The sequence below is a fragment of the Plectropomus leopardus genome, chromosome 22 (genome assembly GCF_008729295.1).
Source record: "Plectropomus leopardus isolate mb chromosome 22, YSFRI_Pleo_2.0, whole genome shotgun sequence".
Taxonomy (NCBI): Eukaryota; Metazoa; Chordata; class Actinopteri; order Perciformes; family Serranidae; genus Plectropomus; species Plectropomus leopardus.
This window is the reverse complement of record NC_056484.1, coordinates 735,947-760,476: the sequence shown is the minus strand read 5'-3', so window position 1 is coordinate 760,476 and position 24,530 is coordinate 735,947. Positions and strand designations below refer to the sequence as shown.

At 40.8% G+C, this 24,530-nt stretch overlaps 1 protein-coding gene across 4 annotated transcripts; it reads left to right on the top strand.

The window, feature by feature from the left end:
• Positions 1-287: 287 nt before the first annotated feature.
• Positions 288-22,935, top strand: tbc1d30 (TBC1 domain family, member 30). 4 transcript variants are annotated; one of them, XM_042511640.1, is made up of 15 exons: positions 288-930; positions 5,014-5,178; positions 10,627-10,688; positions 10,894-10,959; positions 11,889-12,014; positions 13,101-13,286; positions 14,035-14,104; positions 14,689-14,787; positions 15,048-15,216; positions 16,015-16,120; positions 16,233-16,339; positions 16,890-17,029; positions 18,751-18,996; positions 19,439-19,513; positions 21,412-22,935. In XM_042511640.1, exons 1-15 carry the CDS (start codon positions 444-446, stop codon positions 22,527-22,529), a joined length of 3,222 nt encoding a protein of 1,073 aa, XP_042367574.1. In that variant the 5' UTR covers positions 288-443; the 3' UTR covers positions 22,530-22,935. The 4 variants fall into 4 exon arrangements, with proteins under 4 accessions (XP_042367574.1, XP_042367573.1, XP_042367576.1 ...); XM_042511639.1 differs by having other exon boundaries at positions 14,689-14,829; XM_042511642.1 differs by lacking the exon at positions 19,439-19,513.
• Positions 22,936-24,530: the final 1,595 nt, after the last annotated feature.

Here is a 24,530-nt window from a genome sequence, read left to right as displayed (position 1 = left end):
ATCGCTGTCTTTGTGTGTCATTCTTGTCTTCTACATTAAATCGTGTTAAATATCACGAACATAAACAAACACAGCGACCTCTCAGCGAAGAGTTCAAACAAGGACGCTGATTGGTCGGTGTACTTTTGTCTCCTCTCTGATTGGTCGATCCAGCAGCACCTGTCGCGCGACCTGGAGAAAGTTTGGCAGCCGTTGAGAAATGTACCCAGAGTGGGCCGGCCCATTGTTCCGTCCTGAGGAGGGGGGGCCCGGAACGTTCAAGAAGAAAACCGGCGGCTGTCAGCGGGGGAGTCCACCTCTGCTGAGGTGAGAAGTGGAGCGCTCCAGGATCTCTATCCTCCTGGAGGAAAAAACTTTAAAACTTTCTGACGCGATGTTTGAAAAAATGTCGGCGCACTTTTAGAGGAAAAACTGCAGATAAAAGAGCGAAATTACCGTTAAAAATGGCGTCGGAGGTGAAGTTAAACGGGAACGAACTTTTGGAAGTTGACATATGCGACGTGGTTTGCTCCGAGGACGAGAGCGGCGTGTTTGTGAACTCCGCCGCCTCCCCGCAGGAGGACTTCTCCGGCTTCCAGCGGTGGGGGAGCCCCGCCGAGTCGCCGGCTGACACATCGCCACCTCCGGGGCGGCCGGAGTCCTCCGCCGCCCACAGGACCCGCGCGGCCGGGGGCAGTGACTCCGAGTCCCCGGGAGAAGAAGTCAGACCCGCGAGGACCTCCATCGTGGACTGTCTTCTGGTGGAGCTGTATGAGACGTACGGCGGAGGCGGCCGGAGGAGCCGGGACAGCTGGGACAGCTGGGACAGCTCCACCGAGGCGTCCAGCTCCGACGCCTTCCTCGGCCGCAGCAACTCCGGCTCCAGCTTCCTCCAGGAGCTCCAGGAGAGGCACACCAGGAGGCTCCAGATGAACTACCTGGCCCAGAAAGGTGAGGGGGTCTCTGCTACAGGTGCTGGCTTCGCTTTCAGCATGTTAACCCTTTGAAACTGGAGCAAACTGGCTTGATTTCCGTCAAAAAAAACCAAAATAAATAAGTTTAAAGCAACAATGAGCAGTTTAAGAGATGATCCAAAAATGAGCCGAAATTGATTTTTTTTTTTTTTTTTTTTAAAAAGTAAGACCTACGGCAAAATTACCTGAAAATTATCATAGAAATCCACTCCAAAACAACAAAACCCAAAAGAAATAAACAAAAAAAGTACAATATGATCACATAAATGAATATAAGTATATTTCTGTGTAAAACAATTCCAATTATATAATTTTAAAAGTTATGAAATTTTTTTTTAATATATGATTTTTTTCAGGTGTTTTGTTTTTAGTGTTTTTTTTTTGTTGTTGTTTTTTTTTTTTTTTTTTTAAAAAAAAGAAGAAACAACCCAGCCCAGCACACCCTAGATTACCCCTGACCTACCCCAAACCCTGTCAAATCCCAAGACATAAAATATGATGATAAAATTTAAAAAACATAATAATAATAATAATTATAATGAAATAGTAATAATAAAAGTGTGCTGAAGGGTTAACAAGGTCAATTCAGGAGCTGTTGCATCCCTAGAAAATGTATTTGATTAATTTCTAATAGCCTCATGGTAGCCATAGAGGTAATCAATAATCCATCTATTTCATTTACACCTACATATATGAGCCGGTTGTAAATTACGGTAGTGTTTTGGTTTTTGTTTTTCTCAAACCTTGAAGTCATCTTGGAGTCAGACCGCAAACATCAGGAGCGACATGTAACAGGATGAGACTTGAAAGCACCATAATTAATCATTTTTTGAATAATTGTTTGATTAATTTGTGAGATGATTGTTATGAATGGTTGAAACTTTTTTTTAACTGTTTTATCTAGAGTTGAAGCTGGTATGTAAACGTGTTCACTGTAATCAGATATCAGGAGAACACAACAGACACACTTCCTACAGGTGTCCTCACAGTGTGCATATATGTATGTATATATAAAAAAGCACCCAAAAACCTCAAAATTAATGTAAAAATAGAAAAAAAAAAAACAAATTTCTAACTAAATATATATATACATACACCCCAAAAAAGTTCTAATTATACAAAAGTAAAAAGAAAACACTAAACAACCTCAAAATAAAGTTATATTTAAAAAAAACTAGAAAAAGATTTAAATTTGTATCAAAATAGTTAACATTTAATTTTCTGTTAATGACTGATTGATTAATTGACCTCTTGTTTCAGCTGTACTTGTATAAACTTTTGGGTAATTTAACTTACAACAAAACATCATATTTTATAAACTGTTCTTTTAATTTTCATGCAAAAATCTTAAATCCTACACTTTGTACAGGTGTCCTCACAGTGTGCAGACACACACACACTCGTCCTGGAGGCCGACGAGCGTGTTGACATGTCATTTACTCGTCCTCAGTTAGTGGCGTAGGTGTTTCCTCGGAGTCCTGACGGGCACGCCGCAGCGAGCACCACGCTGCCATTGTTTCCTCTGTCAGAGAGGAATCCTGCAGCAAACAGCCTGTGAGCTCAGTGTTTGCCCTCGGCTCACGTGAGGCTCGGTCGAGTCAAACAATGCAGAGAGCCGCCACTCAGGAAGAGGAAACGCCGCGATAACGCCTCACAGAGCGGCTCACGCGTGTTAACTTGTAATGAGTTTCTCTCAGGGATTAATGGCCCCGTTTGTAAACGTTTACATGTAACAGGGAGGGGTCTGATAGCTGAGCGAGCCTCTTAGTGCTCTTCCTTATTATCCTGACGCGTCTGCTTTACCTAATTCTGTCTTTTTCTCTTTTTTTAGCTCCTCCAAGAGAGGATGTTAGAGAGACACGTAGGACTTATTACACCTGTGTCTCCTCCTGGAGCCTCCTGTCTCCTTGAGGTGCCTTTAAGACAGCAATACCAGCTTTGAGGGCCCCTAAATGACAGGAGGCCAGGGGCCAGTCGCAGCAGCCCCATACATGTTTGTATGATTTTAGGACATTTCTGGGATTTCAGGACATTTTGGGGATTTTAGAACATTGCTGGAATTTAAGGATTTTAGGACCTTTCTGGGATTGCAGGAGTTTTATGGGATTTTAGGACATTTCCAGGATTTGAGGATCTTTATAGGATTTTCACACATCTCTAGGATTTTAGGATGTTGCTGGGATTTTCGGACATTTTTTATATTTTAGGAGGTTTTCAGGATTTTTGCACTTTTCTAGTATTTTTGGACATTTTAATGATTTTCGTACATGATTTATGGAGATTTCTAGCATTTTAGGGTTTTCTAGGGTTTTAGGATTTTCAGATTTTAAGACTTTTCTGGAATTTCAAAGATTTGAGGACAAATTTAGGATTTTAGGACGTTTCCAGGATTTTAAGACACAACACCTGTTATAATTAATCGATTAGGCCTGGTTGTTAAATAATAAATTAACCTCCCATTAGTTTAATGATATGATTGATTCGTTTGAGAGTTAAAACTCTGATTCCAGCTTTTAAATGCTATTATGTTCTGGTTTCTTCTCTCCTCTGTGACAGTAAACTGAATCTCTTTGGGTTTTGGATGTCTTTGGCTTTGGGAACATTTTTCACCATCTTCTGACATTTTATAGACCAAACAATTAATCGATTTATAAAGAAAATAATCGACAGATTAACCAACATTAAAACTTGTTGTTGGTTGAAGCCCTGTAGTTATGACTGGTGTTACTTTTATGCTCTTCAGTTTTAAATTTTTAATAATCTGCTCTTTGATTCAGTTGTCCCAGAAAATCTGAACTCAAAATGTCACCAACACCATAATTTGAACAATATTTACAGAGATGAGCTTTTATTTTACTCACAAGAAACCGTAAGAAAAAGGATGATGAGCTCTGTCCCACAGACGTGTTTGTCTCTCAGACATGTGTCCCCTTCAGCTGAAAATCAGATTGTCTTTGGCCTGAAACATTTTGTCTCCATCATTGGGAGGAGGGTTTGTGTTTATTTGGGACAGTGTTCTGGTTTTCGTTTCGCCCTGCAGCGTGGAAAACAGACAAATGATATTCTGATCTAAAAGCAGAGCGCAGACATCACATGATATTTCATAAATTAGAGTATTTTAGAAAGACCTACATAAATGTGTCTGTGCTTCGATTCTGAATCAGATGTGAAAACAGAATTATTATTTTATCTAACTTCTTTTGCTCTCATCTCCTCCTGTGCAGATATGGGAATTACAGATGTTATGAATCAACAATTTATTGATTGAAATTTGGTTGCAGCAGCAGTAAAACAAAAGGCACAGACAAAAAGAGGTCAAAATAAATAAATATTAAGAATAAAAAAAATAACTTTTACAATTTTATGCTACTTTAAACTCCTCTAGTAATGTACTATTTCACACTTTTAACCCTTTGAAACCTGGAGTGACAATTTTCATGTGCTGCTTTCAAACGCTTTCACAAGCCTGAGCAAATTGGTGCATTTTCTTTAAAAATATGGGAAAAAATTGCCAAAAAACAAACAAGATACAGAAAATGGCTAGGAAAAACTATACTTATAATATACTTATAATAATCATAATTACATTAAATATGTAATTAAAGTTGTGTTTAAAAAAATAAATTTAAAAAAATTCTTTTGTTTTTTACTTTTTTGTTCTTTTTTTTTTATTTGTTTGTTTTCTACCAATTTTCAGATAATTTCTTCTTTGGAGGCTCTTTACTTTCTTTTTTTTAAATTATGATTTTTTAGCTAATAATTTAGCCGTCAGATTTACGTGGCACCTGTATAGTTGCATTTATTTGTTAATTTGTTAATTTTTGATTGCAATATTCACTGTGTAACAATAATCGTGTGAGCCGATTGAGATTAGTGTGCTGTTGGGAAAAAAAAAAAGATGGCTTAAATTTTTTTATGTTGAATTTTTGAGTGAGAAAACAGCTTCTTTTTAAATTACCAGCTTGTAACTCGACTGTTCGTCCTGACTGTGAAACCTGATTCACGTTGATGTTATAATGACCCTGATTAACCCTCAGCGTCGCTGCGTTTGATTCTTCAGCCCCGGAGGAGCTGCGTTCGATTATCCAGGAGGTCAAATACCGTACGGGGCTGCAGTCGGCCAAGCTGCTCCGCCAGCTGAAGAGACGCGACCGACTTTGCCACAAACTGCAGAAAAACTACGACATCATCACAGCGTGCCTTCAGGCGGTCTCACAGAAACGACGTAAGAAAACACGCTTCCTCTTGTGCCATAAAGGATTTCTTCAGATTGTTTTTGGGTTGTGTGCAGCAGCCTCGTACATGTTTCTAGGATTTTAGGACATTTCTATTAATTGAGAACATTTCTAGTATTTAAACACCTTTCTGGGATTTTGACACTTTTCTAAGGTTTAGGGGTATTACCCTGATTTTAAAACGTTTCTAAGGAAGTGTAGGAAAGTGTAGGACACTTTCTTGGGTTTAAGGACATCAGGGTCTTAGCTAGGACATTTCTAGGATTTTAGGATGTTTAGAATTTTAAGTGTCAATCACTTTATTTTTATTGTGAATTAGAAAATGGTTAGGGGGCCACCAGGGACCCTGTCGGGGGCCAGATTTGGCCAGCGGGCCGTAAGTTGGGTATCACTGCTGTACAGGTTGCTGTCGTATCAAAGTAACTCTGATATTTACAAACTAGCTTGTGACGTACAGTAAAACACGACTGTGGAGGATTATTGTGTTCATCTTCATATCCTGATCTCTCGGCTCTTTTTCTCCAAAACAGGCTGTCGGACAATCACACTTTGACTGTTTCTGTTATGTAAGAGATGTTTGGAAACATCATTTACAAAGGTAATTTTTCCAGGGAAGAGATTATGGATTAAACCTCATTCTATGAATGATCTTTACACCAGATTAAATGTCCGGATTATACTAATCAGGAACTTGGTTCGAGTTTGGGAGAATAACAATAGGGCTGAATCCATCAACATATTAGAGAGAATTATAGAATTTTACTGAAACAGTCACAGTAAATTGTCTTTACTGTCACTTTCTGAGGAGTTTAAGAGCTGAAATCTTTTCATGCTATAATCAGCATTTTATCCTCGTAAGGAAAGTCTCTCCAGCTGCCTGGAGCTTTTTTTTTTTTTTTTTTTCTTTAAAGATGTGAAGAAAAATGATAAATGATTCAACAGAGTTAAGCCTAACTGAAAAATGACGGTCTTGTGAGGTCATCTTGCTGTTCTGGTGAATTGTTTTCTTGTGTTTGTTGTGTGAGCATGCAGCATGGCGGCTCACAGTGAGCTGGAGTCAATAATAACACGTGGGTTTTATTGTTTGACTGTTTACTCGTGTGGTTGATGCTGCGTGAATATTTACAGTATATCCACTCTACTGTAAAAACAGCATGTTCTGCAGAGGCTGAACTGCCGTCGCTGTGATTTTCACACATTAATCCGTCAGGCAAGTGAACAAGCTAAACAATTAATGGTAAACCATGAACTTAGTTGTTGATTATAATTAGCCGAGCAGCCGCTCGGTGTTAAATGACATTTTCACATCACAATTTTGTCAATTTATGATGGAATTAACCTTATTTGGCTAAAAGACATCGACAAACTGTCTGCTAACCACCAATTTGGAGAATTACTTGACTTTTTATATTGCAACAACATTGAAGAAAGCAGGAGATTTCAAAGATTTTTTGGTTGCTTCTCGGATTTCAGGACCATTCTCAGATTTTTGGAGGTTTCTAGGATTTTTTAGGACATATTGTTTTGGAGGTTTCTAGGATTTTTTAGGACATATTGTTTTGGAGGTTTCTAGCATTTGTGGACGTTCTTAACATTTTAGGGCATTTCTAAGATTTTTGGATGGCTTTAGGGTTTTAGGATGTTTTTAGAACTTTACTAGGATTTTTTTCTGACTTTTCAAGGATTTTATGACATTTCTAGGATTTTAGGACATTTTAATGATTTTAGGACGTTTCTAAGATGTTAGTGCATTTCTAGGATTTTTGGTATTTTTAGGATTTTAGGATATTTATAGGATTTTTGGAAATTTCAAGGAATTTTGGACGTTTCTAGGATTTTGGGGCATTTCTAGGATTTCAAGACATTTTTAAGATTTAGGGATGTTTCAAGGTTTTTAGCACATTTCTAGGATTTTAGGACATTTCTAGAATTTTAAGACATTTCTAGGATTTTAAGATGTTTCTAGGATTTCTGGACATTTTAAGACATTAGAGTCACTCTGGCACCTTATGTATATTAAAAGTGCAGAAACCAGTGTGAATCTTGATTGTGAATTAGAAAATGGTTGAGGGGCCACCCAGAACTAGATTTGGTTTGCGGTCCATATATTGAGTATCACTGTATTAATGTATATTTTTGAGCCCGTCTCTGTATCTTCCAGCAGCCTAAAGATGGAGTGAGTATGTCTGTATTATCCTGATGGGAAACAAAATAGAGTTTTTCCAGCAGCCATCCACTGAAACATCCACAGACCAGATGATTTATCATAACGGTTACTGCACATTATCATCAAGGCCTCTTTTTATCATCGTCATCATGACTGTTTGCAGATATTGATTCTGAACGTCATTAAAACTGGACGTCTTTTCCGCTCAGGAAGCTCTTACTGAATCTGTAGGACTGAGCCTTAATGTCACGCATCATTTATTCAGTTTGCAAACATCATTTCAGATGTTTGAGGGTTCAGTCTTTTCAGAGTTTTCTGCAGAAGTGATATTTGGTCTCACCTGGATCTGAGAGCTCAGTCATTTATAACTCAGCTGCAAATCTCTATAGTTTATTGTAAATATTGTCAATAGTTTAAACAAAATCCATGTTTTGGAGGAGAAGTCTTGCACACCTTTAATTTATATCAAGCAGATTCTAGTCTTGTTGTAAAATGACTCTTTGTGTTATTTCTTTATGAATCATTGGTAGCTCTCAGTGGGTTAAAGAGACAAAAACCTCCCCCGCTCTCCTTTTCTCCCCTCTCCTCCACCATTACCTCATCCCTCTCTATCTCCTCCCCGTGGCTCCATCCATCCTACCGCAGCCCTCCGTCCTTGCACCTCCTCCTGGTGACGCCAGACCGGAGGAGGCTGAGGAGGCGCAGCATCAGCAGCACAGACCGACGGTCCTCCTGCACCGAGCGGCTATTTTCTGACATTTTCAGATTGATATTTGGTTTGTGAGGAGGCTTTCTGGACGTTTCTGTGCCAGTGGATGATGAGTTGAAGTTTCGCCGGTTATCGCAGCTGAAGGCGGATCATATTTCTGTCACCGGAAGAGATCTGAACCGATCAGAGTGACCGATTAATTATCGGAGCAGAGAGGAGCAGCGGCGTGTCTGATGATTCCTCCGCGGGTCAGGAGGCTCGTTACAGCGGCACGCAGCGATGAGTGAGCCGGCCGGTCGCTTCGGTTCCCGATGAGGCAGGAGCGGCTCCCCGCCGCCGGCAGGAGGCCGCGGGCGGGCGTCAAGCAGCGGCAGCAGGGCTCGGGAGGGGTCGGCAACATCATCAGCAACGTCCTGAAGAAACGCAACGGGATATCCCGAAGTGCACCGCGGCTGCTCTGCACCTTAGAGCCAGGTGACACTTTACTCATGTCTGTCTGGAAAAAAACACCGCAGTTTACAGCTGGAAACACAGTGGAAGCCTCCCTGTGTATCCCAAAATATATCCAGTCATATGATACATGACATGAACCCATAAGAGCGCATTTAACCTGCGGTTTCCTTCACGAGCGTTTCAGGATGTTTCTATGGTTTTATGACGTTTTCTCTCTAGGATTTAGGATTGTAGGACAGCTATAGGATTTTAGCACATTTTTAAGATTTTGGGGTATTTCTAGGATCTTGTGAGGTTTCTCGGGTTTTAGGCTGTTTCTTTTACTTTAGAACATTTCGAGGATTTTAGAACGTTTCTGGGATTTTAGGACATTTCTAGGAATTTAGGACAGTTTTATGACTTTAGGACATTTCTAAGATTTCAGGATGTTTCTAGAATTTCAGGACATGCGATTAGGCGAATTTGAAAGGCATGTTTTCTTTAAAAAAATCTTAAAAATAGGTCTTAAAATTGGTTGTTTTTTTTGTCTTGGTGATTTTTTTTCTCTTAAAAAAATTGGTGATTTTTTAAAATGACATTTTTCTTTACAATATTAAGTAATATTTTCTTTTTTTGGTGGGGGAGGGGCAGTTGTTTATCTTAAAAAAATGTTGTTTTTTTTTTTTTTCAGGACATTTCTAGTATTTTAGGATTTTAGGACATTAGTGTCTTATCTAGGACCCCTGTCAGGGGTGTGGGTGATCCTCCACTGGTTCTTTTTTGATCAACAAGCTCTATTTTGATGCCGTTTTATGCACTCTGACACCTTATGGAGACTAAAAGGACAAACACATCTAAAGAAAATGGTTGAGGGGCCACCCAGTACACTATCAGGGGCCAGATTTGGCCGTCAGGCCAAATATTCAGTATCACAGTTGTATACTTTCCTCCCTCTGTAGTCATTGTACATTGGTGTGTACCTGGTTTAATTATTTCCACCTCTGGAGAGATTAAACTCTCACCTGTTGTGACGGAGCCTCTGTAATGTGTCTGACCTCCGTTAAATACTCGTTCAGTGTCAGCTGTGTCGCTCTAATAATCTGTGAGCGGGAAGTAGGAGGGTTTTCCGCGGTAATCCGCTCCCAAAGCTCCGACAGGAAACCGCACAATAAAGCGACGCTCACGCAGGATGGCGGAGGAGGACCGTGCAGGTTAAACACACCTTCTATCTTTGTCTCGGGGGCCGTTTTATGGAGGAAATAGTGTGATTTATTCTTGTAGTGCGAGGGGCTGCAGTTTGACGGATCCTCCAGAGGCTCAGCTGGAGAGAGGAGGGGGAGAGAGGGGGGAGAAATGGCCGCAGCCGGAGCTGTTGGCCCGGAGCCCAAACATGTCAGGACCTTCGCTCTTAACTCCACTTCAAACTTTCATTTCCGTTTGCAGGGTTTTAGCCCACTGAGCCAAATTTTCTCCAAAGATGTTCGTGTAAAGAGCTTTGACGGGATTCTCGGTGAGGCGCAGACTGAGGCGGATTCAGCACCACGCGGAAATGGACAGCGACTGAGGCGGCTCAACCAAAGCCCAGTCAAAAAACCTGCGATTTAACAGCAAAACTGCAGCCCGAAACACCGTGTTTTGGCCTATAATATCAAATATACAGTTACATGTACACATTTCTAACACTCCGGTGTTTGATTGTTTTGTTGCCGGTTTTGATGATGTCATTGACGGTGACTATTTAATGTTTTCCGACCTTTATGTTGGTGGAGAAGTCTGCAGGCCCTCACTGTTGTCTTCAGCATCCATAACAGATAATGAGCAGCTAGTTCTTTATTTTGTGACAGAGTCAAGCAGCAGCACGAAAACGTTTTCTCTGCCAAAGATACTCAGTATACCCAGTAAATACTATTTGTGTGATCTTTGCATGCATAGTAAAGCATCATAAATATATATACTGATGTTTTGTGCATCATTTTGTGCATATTTTCCCTGTATTTACTGTGAAATCCTCTGTACAGTAACTGTGGAAACTCTGGGATGTTTACTCGTACAGCATCACTGAGTTTGGTTAAACTCGTCTGACCGGGCGTCTCCGTTTGTTTGTTTGTTTGTTTGTTTGTTTGTTTGTAGGAGTTGACACAAGGTTGAAGTTTACCATCGAACCATCGCTGGGAAAAAATGGATTCCAGCAGGTAACAAACACAGTGCCACAACCAGTTTTTCTGTTTTGTTTGTTTCTGCTTTTAGCTATTGATTTAACGCATGCTTTATATTTCTCATTACAAGAGCAAATAATATAACTGTATACACAGTGTATTAATATTGTATTGCTGGCCTCTGTGGGAGCCCGCAGGTTAATTAAACGTAATAAAACAGTGTGTGCTTTCTCCCCTGCAGTGGTACGACGCCCTTAAAGCCGTGGCCCGGCTCCCCACAGGGATCCCGAAGGAGTGGAGGAAGAGGGTACGTGACTGAAACTAAGTATAACAAATGACATTATTACAGATATTTTTTCACATGGGTAGTAATGCAGCACTATTATTGTCAGCCTGAAAGCAGAGTTTTACAGAGTCCGTAGAGTCTAAAAACACAATATGTGCATAATGCTGCGGTCATCTCACGTCGTCTCTGGAGGAGAGAGACGGAAAATGGAGGTGATTACTTTCATCTTGTCGGGGGAAATGAACAACAGAAATCTTCTTCCCTGAACTCTTAAAAAACAAACTGAATCACTGTAAACAAGGCGCCTCTTACACACCTGCTGCAGGAAAATAAAAGAAAAGGAAACCTGAGAATCCTGTGGAAGGTAAATAAGGAAACATTAAATATTTGCTCCTGTGACTCAGTCGGGACAGTGAATCATATGTGAACCGTTTCTCCTCTTTGTTTATGGTAGTTGTTGATATTTTTGTTGTATTTAATCTTAGGGACTGTTTGGCTCGTTTTTCACGGTTTTCATTCTTCATGTGTGATAATTGTATCTGTTTTTATGCATGTGTCATAAACTGCACTGGAATAATGTATAAAATCAATGTAGCTGCTAATCATTGACATATCCCAGAGTGTGATGGTCAAAAAAGTCTACTTACCATTTAATATGTACAGAAAATAATTCATTTTTTGTGTTGTTTTTTTTTCATCTAAAAACATAGTGCCATCTGGCATTTTAAGGGTTAAAGTTCAGAAAATTAGTAGTAATATTAGATATTTGTGATTTAGACTGATGTTGGTTAAAAAAAATAACTAACTGAAAGAAGAGTATAATATTTATTTATAATATTTTTTAAAAGCTTGTTTTCCAAAAGAGCATTTTGTGCAGAATGATAGGAGGGTGTGCTTATTAAGGAAGCCCCAAAGGGGTTATGTTGGGGTTTTTTTGTGTCTCTCTGCAGGTGTGGCTGACGCTGGCAGACCAGTACCTCCACAGTATCTCTATCGACTGGGAGAAGACGCTTCGTTTCGCATTTAACGAACGCAGTAACCCTGACGATGACTCCCTCGGCATCCAGATCGTCAAGGTAACCACGTCGGGGTGTGTGTGTGTGTGTGTGTGTGTGTGTTTTTAAAGTGTGTGTCGATGGTTCAGGGTCACCAAAAACATTTCATCACTTCAGTACAATATATTTATAATGTCTTACTTTTTAACCCATTTGTGCCCACAACTGAATAAAAATCTTGGAAGGGGTTTTTTTTTTTTTTTTTTTTTAACTGGCACAAATCCACACAGAAGGTTTCCCACAGTGATGAGCTGAGTTTTTTTATTGACGAGTGATCTTCAGGAAGTGCACACTAATGACGACTTCCATCAAAGATGGACATAAAAACAAAAAAATCAAACAGCCTTCTCTGATGTTTTCCTACTGAGTGCATATAAACACTTCCTGCTAATAAAATCCAGTGAAAGCCGCTGTGACTGTGAGGAGCGGCGTCCGGTGTAGAGCGTGTTTACTCATGACTGTGCGTCACAGATCGAGATGACGGCATCACGGAAACTCTGCAGTGACTCACAGATTCAACAGAAAGAGGACGGCCGTTTTCACCAACAGGGCAAAGTCTGCTCGTATATTCCTCCGTCTGTATCTTCCTCTCACCATGTCTCTCCTAAATGTATGAAATTAACAATTTGCCCAGTTAATGCTCTGATTTATTTGTTTTTTTGTTGAGATTAATTTTAGTTTTTAGTTTTTGTGCATATAATATAATAATAATATAAATTAAACTAATAAATAATATATAGGTAGTGGAATCTCATCCATATGTGCCCATATGTTTCCCAGATTTTTTGGGTAATAAAACTCCTCCCCTTCCTACTGTGGCTGGCTTAAAAAGACCTGTGATATCTAAGTCATAAAATTGAAATAAATAAATGAATTAATAAAAAAAATCAAAGAAATAAGTAAAATGGTAATATAGCGGTAATAAACTAATATAAGTAATATACTTTACAAAGTGCTCCAAGGTAAAAGCATTAACATAAAATATCAGATAATATAAAATAACCAGCATAAAAGCATATTTAAAATTCCTGAAAATAAGAGCATAAAAGCAAGTAGAGCAAACAGCAAGCAGTATCCCAATAGTCCCATATTTTCTGCTGTCTTCAGGACCTGCACAGGACGGGCTGCAGTTCGTACTGCGGTCAGGAGGGCGAGCAGGACCGCGTGGTGCTGAAGAGGGTGCTGCTGGCGTACGCCCGCTGGAATAAATCCGTGGGTTACTGCCAAGGATTCAACGTCCTGGCTGCGCTCATACTGGAGGTCACAGAGGGCCACGAGAGCGACGCGCTCAAGGTACACTCACACACACACACACACACACACACACACACACAATAACAGTATTAACATGCAAAGACAGAGAAAACATTCATGGAGATTTGTAAAATGTGACAAACTTGACAAACATTGGTTTCTCCTGTGCTGCATTTAGTTGCCTTTTGCAAGTTATTTTACCTTTAAAATCTAAGCAAATAATTTTAATTCTCCTCAGAAACATAGGAAAAAAAGGCAATGAGCGAAATGCAAGAAATTGGTAAAAAGGTGACAAGAATGTTAGAAAATTAACCAAAAAGGGTGAAATGGGATGAAATTCACAAAAACATGGTTGACCTTTCTGACATCCTTCTAAACCCCCCAATACAATGTTGTTTCTCTTTTACTTTACTTTTCTCCTTAAATATTTGCTCCTTAAATAATTGTTTTTATTCTTCATTTCTTGCCCTTTTTTCTGTCTTTTATTTTTTTTCTCTTTAGTAGTTTATCTGTGAAACATATATATTTTGTAAACTGCTTTGCACTGCTAAACATGTATGACAATTTAACCTTTAGCTTATTTATATTTTGTCAGATATTTTCTATATATTGGTATCAAAAGTTTTATTCTCACCTGAATGCCTTTTTCAGTTGTATGTTAACTTTGAAAACTATTAAAAAAAGAGTTTGAAAAAAAAGGGTGAAATGTCCACAAATGATATTAACTCTGTTGCTTTCTTCCCGTTTAATCCCGAGTAAACATCCTTTTCTGCTCCTTTATTTTCAGGTGATGATCTACCTGATTGACAAAGTGCTGCCTGAGAGTTATTTTGCCAACAACCTGCGAGCGCTGTCAGGTAAACACAAGGACACACATACAGACTGATTCATTTTTTCAACAACTTCTTAAAGGAAGACATAAAAGATTACAGACGGTACGTACTGCAACAGCTCCAGCCCGCAAATAAACTACAAGTGCCATCATCTTGTACGAAAAAAGTAAAAAGTATGTCGTCTCTACGTTGCAAATACAGCAGAGACTGATTATTTCTGCATTAGGACACTTGGAGGGACATAAATCTTGTCTGATCTGAAATAATTACTCAACTGATTGATTTATCTACCAAACAAAGAATCTGCAGCAATTCAGATAATCAATAATTGTCATCCATTCTCATTCCAGTGATGATACTATTTGTTGGATTTTCCTGTTAATTTGGGTTTTGGTCTGTTGATATGACGAAACAAGAAATTAAAAAAATGCTGAGCCTCTTAGAAGTTTTGATAGACACATTTCACTATTTTTCAGTATTTGATTGTGAAAAAGCTTAAGAAACATCTCCAGGACCTTTATATGTGAGACTTGATACCGTCAGGTTATTTTCACGTTGAATATCTGATAAACGTAGTGTTTTAATCTGGGCTGTCTTCTTTTTTTCAGTGGACATGGCGGTGTTCAGAGACCTGCTGCGCCTGAAGCTGCCCAGACTGTCGCAGCATCTCCACCACCTGCAGAAAGCTGCCAACAGAGAGGCCGGAGGTACAAACCCGAGTGTGTCTGAGTTTACGCAAACGTCACCTGGTATGAGCACGCAAAGCTCCCCGATGCTGCTTTAACCGTCAAATTAACCGTTTCAATTAAGGAAGAAATTAACACCTTTTTTATACTTGATGCAGAATAACGGTGTGTGTGTGTGTGTGTGTGTGTGTGTGTGTGTGTGTGTGTGTGTGTGTAAGTAAGTAAGTAAGTAACTCCTCGCACGTCACAAATTTAACGTGTGTGTGTGTGTTTCCTCTCAGGCAGCTACGAGCCTCCGCTCACCAACGTGTTCACTATGCAGTGGTTCCTCACCATGTTCGCCACCTGCCTGCCGGCGCCCACCGTGCTGAAGATCTGGGACTCGGTTTTCTTCGAGGGCTCGGAGGTTCTGTTTCGGGTCGCCCTCGCCATCTGGGAGAGACTGGGAGAGTGAGTGGACTGTCGCTTACAGAGACAGGGATTGTGTTGGGATTCTGAGAAACAATTTTAACATTTGTGTGTTCAAATGTTATTTTGTGTTATTGATCATCACGTAATTGAATCATTTTCTGCTCAAACATTTAAAAAATATGTTAAAATTTAAGTTGATCTCCTACGTACGATATTTTCTCCTATCTGAAGGATGTTATCTCCTATGTATGAGATATTATTTTCTCTGTACAGGATGTTATCTCCTACATAAGAGATATTGTCTCCTATGTACAGGAAGTCATCTCCTATGTTCGAGATATTGTCTCCTGCGCACTGAATGTTATCTCCTATTTACATGATATTATCTCCTATGTACAGGTTATTTTCATCTACAAAAGGGATGTTATCTCCTTCCTGTGAGATATCCTCTCCGATGTACAGGATGTTATCTCCTATATACAAGATATTGTCTCCTAGATTTGGGTTGTTATCTCCTATGTAAGGGATGTTATCTCCTTTTTGCAAGATATTATCTCTACTGGATGTTATCTCCTACGTATGATATATTGTCTCTTACATACTGGATGTTATCTCCTATGCAGGAGATATTATCAAGGAGATATGATCTCAAACATAGGAGATAAACTAAATTGCTTGAAAAAGGGTTTCTGTAACTGTAGATGCCTTAAAAATTCTGTCTTCCCCCAGGCAGCCCTCTTATCTTTATGTCCTATGTCTTGATTTTTAACGTCTCCTCCTCCCTCTTTAATCCATCTTATAACCGCTGCTCGTCTTCCTCCGTCCGTCTCCGTCCAGGAGGATCGAGTACTGTCAGACGGCCGACGAGTTTTACAGCACGATGGGCTGTCTCACTCAGGAGATGCTGGAGCGCAACCTCATCGATCCTCCTGAGCTCATGCAGGTACGAGAGAAACCGAACCGTTCACACCTCTTTAGCCTCCGTGGTGAGGTTTGTTATTTATGTTTGTACTGTTAACTTATTTTTTCTCTCTTTCCTCCTCTCGGCCGATCAGGAGGTTTACTCCATGGCCGTGTTTCCTTTCCCTCAGCTGGCCGAGCTGAGAGAGAAATACACCTACAACATCACTCCGTTCCCTACCTCAGTCAAATCCACCGGAAGGTTTGTTCTCAACTCAGAAATGACAAAAACATAAAAAAATAAAACTGTTGATGGTACGTTTAAATCCCAGCTGGATGTAAGAGGTAATACAAATGTATAGTCACAAAACACGAGAAGAAAAGGTTTTAGATGTTTTTGTGAGAAAAAAAAGAATGTATATTAAACTCTGTCGGGTTCCTTTAAACTAGAGGCTGAATTTAGTTTTTTAAAGTATCTTTTGTTTGTAAAAATGAAATGTTTCCTCTGTATTAATACAGATACAGGCTGTGAATGCAGCCTGACTGAAGGTTCTGTGTATATTCATACTATACAGAACATTTTGGGGCACAAAACAGTGTGAATTTAAGGCAAGAAATTACTTTCAGATTTTGGCTAGAGAGCAAAAGCTGTCCAAAAAATGTTTATTGTCAAAGAGAGTCTTAACTTAGTTAGTTAGTCATTAGCTGTGACTGGCCCCTGGACTCGAGTCATTTTGCAAAAGTGGCCCCCAGGTAAAGCAAAGTGTCCCGGCTCACGTGGTGATGACGAGGATGTTGTCGTCTCGTTTCAGTGGCGGTCTGGGCAGCTGGGAGAGCGATGACGACGCAGAGATGGATGACGAAGACTCCGTGGTGACGGCCCTCGGCTGTCTGGGGCCCCTGGGCGGCCTGCTGGCCCCCGAGCTGCAGAGATACCAGAAACACCTCAAAGGTCAGTGAGTCCTCCTGAATTATCACACAGGATTTTAACAGCAGCCAAGTGGCTCAGAACAAACCGCTGCCCCAAATCCTCAGAACCGGCCCTCCATCTGACTCCGAGAACAAGCTGCGTCTGATCTGCTTCCTCCAGACAAATCCTCACTTCCTCCTTCACAGACGGAGAGAAAGCCCCAGAGATTCAGTTTAAGATCTGAAGCCGCAGTCGTGACTCTCCACACAGATTTTAAAATGACTTCAGACAGAAATGATGTTGAATTTCACCTCATGAGAGGATGATTTAAACATGACTCATTATTTAATTTAATTTAGTATTTACTAAATCCTCACTAGTTTTTGTGAACATAATTTCCACTGCTGAGCTGCTGAGCTGGATTTAATAATAATAATAGTAATTAATAGAACTTATATAATGCTTTTCCAGGTAGTCAAAGAAGAAAAAACAAATATAGATGCAAAAATAGAGAAATACAAAATAATGAAAAACACTTGATGAACAGAATACAAAAACACAATTCATGTTTTAGTCTTTGTAACAGAACAAAACACGCTGACATTTTCCAAAAAACAAAAAGAAAGAGAAAACAAACGGTAAATGTCAAACACAAAATAACCCTTTGAATCCCAAACAAGTTAGCTTGATTTCTCACAAAAGCAATGAAAAAGGAAATGAGTAACTCACAAAAAAGGCTCATAAATTAGCAAGAAATTATGAAAGAATGTACAAGAAAATTAAATGAAATTAGCACAAAAAAAGAAAAATTAAGTAAAGAAGAAAAATAGAAAATGACCTACAAAAAATAATAAAATAAAATGATAATAATAATAATAATGATGATAATGATAATAATAAAAGCAACAACCGTTTTTTACCGTAATTCTGTGTCATCTTCCTCAGATTACATCAAGAGGATTTTTTGGGGGCAGTTGTTCTGCAGTGATCAGCTGATGTTGATTAAAGAGGATAAAAGTAAAACTGGGTGGGCAGAAAATAAGAAAAGGAGCTTAAAAAGTCTAAAAAAAGACATTTTGGATTTTGTCTGATTTTGCTGGAATGTTTTTCTGCCTTTTGGAGCCAAAGCCGTCGACGCTAATCTCAGTCTTAAGACAGGACTCATGAATCAGATCCAGCAAGAAACACAGGCTCTGGATGCTCCGTACGGAGGGCAGAGACAGATGCTGGTGGCTAAAAAGAGTAACTCTTTATTCTGAACTGCTTCATGTTTTTATGCACCGTCAGTGATACTCAACTTATGGCCCGCAGGCCAAATCAGGCCCCCGTTAGGGAGGCGTAAGGTGTCAGAGACATAAAACAGCATCAAAATAGAGCTTGTTGATCAAAAACTGCCAGTGGAGGATCCCCCACACCCCCGACAGAGGACACAGCTGAGACACTGATGTCCTAAAATACTAGAAATGTTCTAAAATCTGAGAAATGTCCAAGAATACCAGAAATGTCCAAAAATCCTTGAAACTTCCTAAAAGCCTTTCACTGTCCTAAAATCCTACAAACGTTTCCGGGCCAGTTGAGTGACGTTGCTATAGTGACACAGATCTCTCTCAGTGGTCGTTTTTCGCGGCAGAAGACGTCCCTCTGGGCGGCGTTTCCTCCTGTTTCTGTGCTTAAATCCGGCCTGGAGGTTCTACGCCGTTCGGTATGTAGAGAAAGCGCTTAATGTTGACGTCGGTGTTTCTTCTCGTTCTTTGTGCGTCCAGACCAGCGAGGGGAGCAGGGAAACATCGCAGAGCTGAGCCCAGGAGCGGTGGGAGCTGGAGGAGGGGGAGGAGGAGGAGCAGGAGCAGGAGGAGCAGGAGGAGGAGGTGCCCGGGCGGAGCATCAAGCAGCGATCAACAGCATGATGATGGAGAGGATGAGCACCGACATCTGCGCCCTGAAGAAGCAATACGCTCGCATCAAACGGCGGCAGCAGCAGCAGGCGATGCAGCTCTACATCCGCACAGGTGGGACGAGACAAGCGCCCTCATCAGCTGTTCGCTTGTGTTTTTAAGACGCAAACTGCCTTTTCTGCTCCTCGTTTTCACTTTTCAGTCCAGAATAGCTTCAGTGTCCCGAACATCAATATCAAATATTCATTCATTTACAGAATTTTAACCATTTAAATGCCAGTTTTTTGTCGTGATGACACTGTGCTTTCAGATAAAAAAAAAAGATTTATTATTATTTATTTACACTACATACTAAGTATATACAGTAAATATGTGTATACCGTATATATATAAAATGTAATTTTTTTGTGCGGTGTGAAACACTCACACTCATACCGCTCTGCACTCAGAATGCTCTTTTCAGAATCAGGCTATAAAAATATGATATCTGGGTATCAACACAAACACATGCACGCAGCAGAGTGAGATGTTTTTGACGATGATGTGTGACTCGTAGGACCTGGACCTGAAGTTGCCACAAGTCCAGGTGTTCTCCAGGAGCCTCCCAGCAAACCCAGCAGCGACACTGACGGTACTGGTTTCCAAACCAACAGGCTCGTCTCAGACTGGGTGTTCTGGGTCTGATTTCAGGGCTTTAATGATTCAGTGAACTAATTCAATCGTTTGAGGAGGACGCTGCAGCGCTCTGCTCTGAAAATGACTTTTTTAAACCAAGCTTTGTTTCCAGGACAGATTTCCAATGTGTGAACATGAAAATGTTCCCTGGCTTCAGAATGAATGAAAACATGAAGCCACGGCACTTTTCTTGTGCTGCAGACAGACGTTTCTCACGAGTTCTTTAAAGCTTTGAGCTCAGAGGTTGGTGGTGCGATTCTCTCAGAAACATGGGGGGGGGGCAACGACCACAAACTGCAGGAAAGTCAATTTGGAAAATTATTTTTAAAAAGCTTTGGAACTTGTGTAAGGAAGAAAAAGCTTGGGGAAAAACTAAATTTGAAAGGATCATAATTGCACATTGAAAATTATGTTACAGAATTTCATTTTTAAGCACTTTTTCCAGGTTATGTCCTTGATTGGTTTTTTTTGTCCTTGATTTTTTTGTCTTTTTTTATTGTTTTGTTTTGTTTTTTAAATTTCCGTCTTTCAATGATTTTCAGGTCATTGTCTTGTGCAAGAAATTAGTAAAAAGTACATTTTTGGGTCGTTTCTTCTTTGCCTTCCTCCCATATTTACAAAGAAACCGCCAGTTTGTGATTGAAGAAAACAAACTGTGGAAATCGTAAAAGTTCATAAAGTCAACATTATACAGCCTCTGAGACTGAAGCCGGTGTGCAAACTCTCTCATGAATATTTGAACCGTTCAGAGTTTTCTCTCTTTATGAACGGAGGAGAAACCCTCTGGCAGAAAAAAAAACGTTGGAAATCTGTCGTGAACTGCAGGGTTAAAAAATATTGACTCTTTTCCAGGTTTTGTAACTTCCGACTCTCAGACTGAATCTGGAGCTCAGATTCGTGTCGTGCTCTCAAAATGCCCCAAAATAAAAAACAGAACATGATGATTCACTTTGTGAAATTACAGCTGAATCACAAACAGAATCGGTTTTAAAGGTTTTCATCTTCAAATGTGAAAACGCTGCAAACATTTCTTTAATATTTTAACATAATCAGAGGAGTGCTGTTAACTCCCACTGGCATTTTGGGAGCATTATTGAAACGGGTGCTTGTATTTAATTTAATGTACTTTTTTAACAGCTAACTGGGACGACTGGTGATGGTTTTATTTAATTTACTTTGTTAACAGCTAACTGGGACGACTGGTGATGGTTTTGTTTGGTTTGCAGGTGCAGAATCAATTAACCAGTTGTATTATTTATTAGGAGACACATGTCCCTACTGAGCATCATAAAAAACACCATCAGATGCATAAATATTTTCCCAGAATGCCGAAAAATTACTTTGAATATTTCTATTTTCTTTTTTTTCAATTATCTTTTTATTGGTTTCTGTGAACATGAAAAAAATAAAAATACAAAACCAAATAAAAATAAATATTAACTAACTATTAAATTAATCACCAATTAATTTGATAATTGTTTAATTATCTTTTTTTTATTTTAAATTAAATTCTCTGATATAGTATATTTAAAATTATGCTAAGAATTTTGTTGCTTGTTTAGCATTTCTTTCTCGGCCATTTCCTTTTTTAAATTTTTTTTTATTGGTGCTTATTTATTTTTTAAATGTATATTTCAAAGGGTTAACTCTTTAAGGTGCAACATGGTTCTAAATATAATTGACTGTGTCACAGTTTCTTCAGTTTAAGATAAATGTGTCTTAGTGAAGCACTCGCCTAAAAAATTTTTAAGATTAAAAAAAAAAATCAGTAAATCAAAAACCAACGTCTCCAAAATCTGTTTCCTGGACTTTTTATCGAATATCCGCCTGTTTTAATGTGTTCTGTCCCTGCAGAGAAGTGTCCCGCCACACGTGTCCTCCCCTCACAGCTCAACCCGTCCAGCTCCGTCATCAACCACCTCCTGCTGGGGCGGAGGCCCCGTGGAGACCCCCGAGGCTCCAGACTCACCTCCACACCGCCGGCGTCCAGACCGGCGTCTCTGTCCCAGACTCAGGGCTCCCCGGCCAGGCAGCGCTGCGGCACCACCGGGTCTCCTGGGAGCTCCTCAGGAGGCGCAGGGTCGCCGTGGAGAGCTCACGTCCGCGTGCATCGAAGGAATATAGCTCGAGCTCGAGCTCAGCTGGGCTTCGGAGATTCAGAAGAACAGGAGGAGGAGGAGGAGCAGGAGGAGGAGAGGAAGGTGAGCTTTGAGGGCGAAGAGGAGAAGATTGAGGACAATGAGAGAGATGAGAAAGAGGGGAGTGACTCCTCTGTGTCTCCTGATCCGTCTGCTGCAGAGTCGGTGTGTGAGGAGGTGCCGCAGGATGCAGAGGAGACAGGAGGAGCAGAGGTCGCGGAGGTGGTGGTGCAGTTGGACTCCCTGGGGCTGGAGGAGGACTCAGAGTCCAGACCTGCTCCTGCGGTCCCTCTCCTCCTCCCTCCTCCTCCATCCTCCAACAGACACAAAGACTCCTCCGGCTCAGAGAGGAGCTCCGCCTCAGACAGACACACTTTACCTCCACCTCCTCACCACTGCCTCACCTCCTCACCCTCCTCCCTCAGTCTGTCTCCGTCTCCAGCGTCCCTCGCTCCGTCCTCCTCCTCTCCTACACCTCCGTCCACCCCGACGCCGAGCTCCTGCCTCCCGTCGTCTCCTTCACCTAACGGCTTCTCGTCTCTCACTCTCCCCACCTCCTCCACCTTTTACAAAACCTCCTCCCCCTCCACTCCCTCGCTGTCCTCCCTATCGTCTCGGTTACCGTCCTCCCCGTCCACCCCGGCACTCTCCGCCTCCGTCGCTCCCAAACAGCAGGTTTTCTCCCCGTTCCCGAGCGTGAAGCAGCCCAGGAAATCAGCGGCGGCCCGAAATCTGGGTCTGTATGGCCCGACAGCCAGAACGCCCACCGTCCACTTCCCCCAGCTCAGCCGCAACCTCAACCGCAGCAGCGCCGCCGCCGGCGGGACGCGGTGAACTCCTCCGCACTGATGCCAGAAACACACCTGAAACATCATTCGAGATCGACACCGTGTTGCCTCCTTCATGTCAAGAGATCACCCAAACATTTTACAGCGAGTCGTTTCTGAAAGAGGACGATCGCAGTGACGAGCCCCTCACAGGCCTATGCAGCTTTTTCTCAGCCAGAACGCAGCGATACTCAACTTACAGCCAAATCCGGCCCCTGATAGGGTCCCTGGCGGCCCCCCAAACGAGAAATGTCCCAAAATCCTAAAAATGTTGCCTCAATGTAACCTAAAAGCCCAGAACCGTCTTGAAATCAGACACATGTCCGACAACTTTTAAAATATCTTTAAAGCCTACAACCACCCTTAGGTCCCTGATCCCCGGCCCCTGGCCCTTGGCCCCTGGCCCCTGGTCCTTGATCCCCGGCCCCTGGTCCCTGGCCCCTCAGTGTGTAAGTTGAGTATCACTGCCACAATGGACATATTATTAAAAAAAAATGACTTTGTGTTACGGCTGCGTCCTGTTGGACGGCTGCGTCTCTTCAGAGGTGATTTGGGACGTTTCCCTGGACTGAAACACTAAGAGACTGCGCTCTGCACAAACATGTCCTCCTGCTGGACTCACACGGACCACAAGTGGCAACACGATGAAGGACCTGTTTTCATAAACACACACAATAGCCATCCAGTTGTTTCTATGCCAAGTATTTTAAAAAATAACCCAAGAAACCTAAGAATCGCTGTAAATGAAGAATAATAAAAATGTTTGTGTGTGTGTGTGTGTGTGTGTGTGTGTGTGCGTGTGTGTGTGTGTGTGTGTGTGTAAACAGCATCCTGAATTCCTGAATCTCCTGAAGCTTTTCACATTTTTCTTTCTTCACTCTCTGTTTGTAACTCAGTTGCTGAACACGAGGCGTTAAATATCTCTCAATAAGGAATAAGTGTGAACGGGAGTGAATACTATTAAATGTGATATATCAATCAATCATTCGTTAACCCCTTAAGGACTGTTTGTCTCATTTTAGTCTCTTTTCTTCTTCCTGTTGTGATAACTGTGTGTGTGTTGATGCATGTGTCCTAAATGTAGTCCAGATTGTGTGTTTGAGTGTAATCAGTGAATTTGCAGCTCAGCTCCTACAATAAGTCTAAAATACACTGTGGAAACTAAATAGTTACATTCAGACTGTTCAGGTCCAAAAATGCTCCATTGAAACCCATTCAAACTGACATTTTTGATCCCACAGCCATCAGAGCAGAAAAACAGGACTTGTATTATTTCTGGGTGTCATTCTGGGCTTTTTTAGGTGCCCTGTCACAGTCAATGTTGCTGCTAATCACTGACATGTCCCAAACTGTCAGCAGCAGAAAGAAAATCAACTTGGCATGTTGGAAAAAAAAAAAAAAAAAAAAAAATATATATATATATATATATATATATATATATATATATATATATATATGTGTGTGTGTGTATTTTTTTAATGTAAAAAACATAGTGGCATCATCACAAAAACATGACATTTAAAGGGTTAAAATTCTGAAAAATAATTAATATTTGATTAAAAAACAATAACTCATTGATGATGATGAATAATTTACAGTATATTTTAAAACTTGATCTTGAAAAGCACACATTTTTTGTGCAGAGCGGTACGAGTGTGTGTGTGATATTAAAGCAGGCCCTAAGGGGTTAAAGGGCCACACGGCCAAAGTTGGTAGAGTGTGTCTTCAGTGCATCAGTCTTATTTACATCAAACATGGACAAAAATTTCCATTTACATAAGTCACACAACATTTCAGGACAAAATTCACACACGTGTGTGTGTGTGTAGTTTGAGCTCTGCTGTCAGTGAGGAGGCGCTCAGAGTCCTCAGGGTGTTCGAGCAGGAGGATTTTTTGGGCAAATTGCGCCACCTAGAGGGCGTCAGCTGGAAGAGGTTGTGAGAGGGGTCGGTGATGTTGCTTGGAAACTCAGCACAAAGCTGCTGCTTTACATAAAATCCATACGAGG

Bases quoted from the DNA above. Each gene is read 5' to 3' on its own strand.
- tbc1d30 (XM_042511639.1), top strand. From the start codon at position 444: ATGGCGTCGGAGGTGAAGTTAAACGGGAACGAACTTTTGGAAGTTGAC. The intron at 931-5,013 runs GTGAGGGGGTCT...TTGATTCTTCAG, and splicing joins GAACTACCTGGCCCAGAAAG to CCCCGGAGGAGCTGCGTTCG. The intron at 16,340-16,889 runs GTTTGTTCTCAA...GTCTCGTTTCAG, and splicing joins TCAGTCAAATCCACCGGAAG to TGGCGGTCTGGGCAGCTGGG.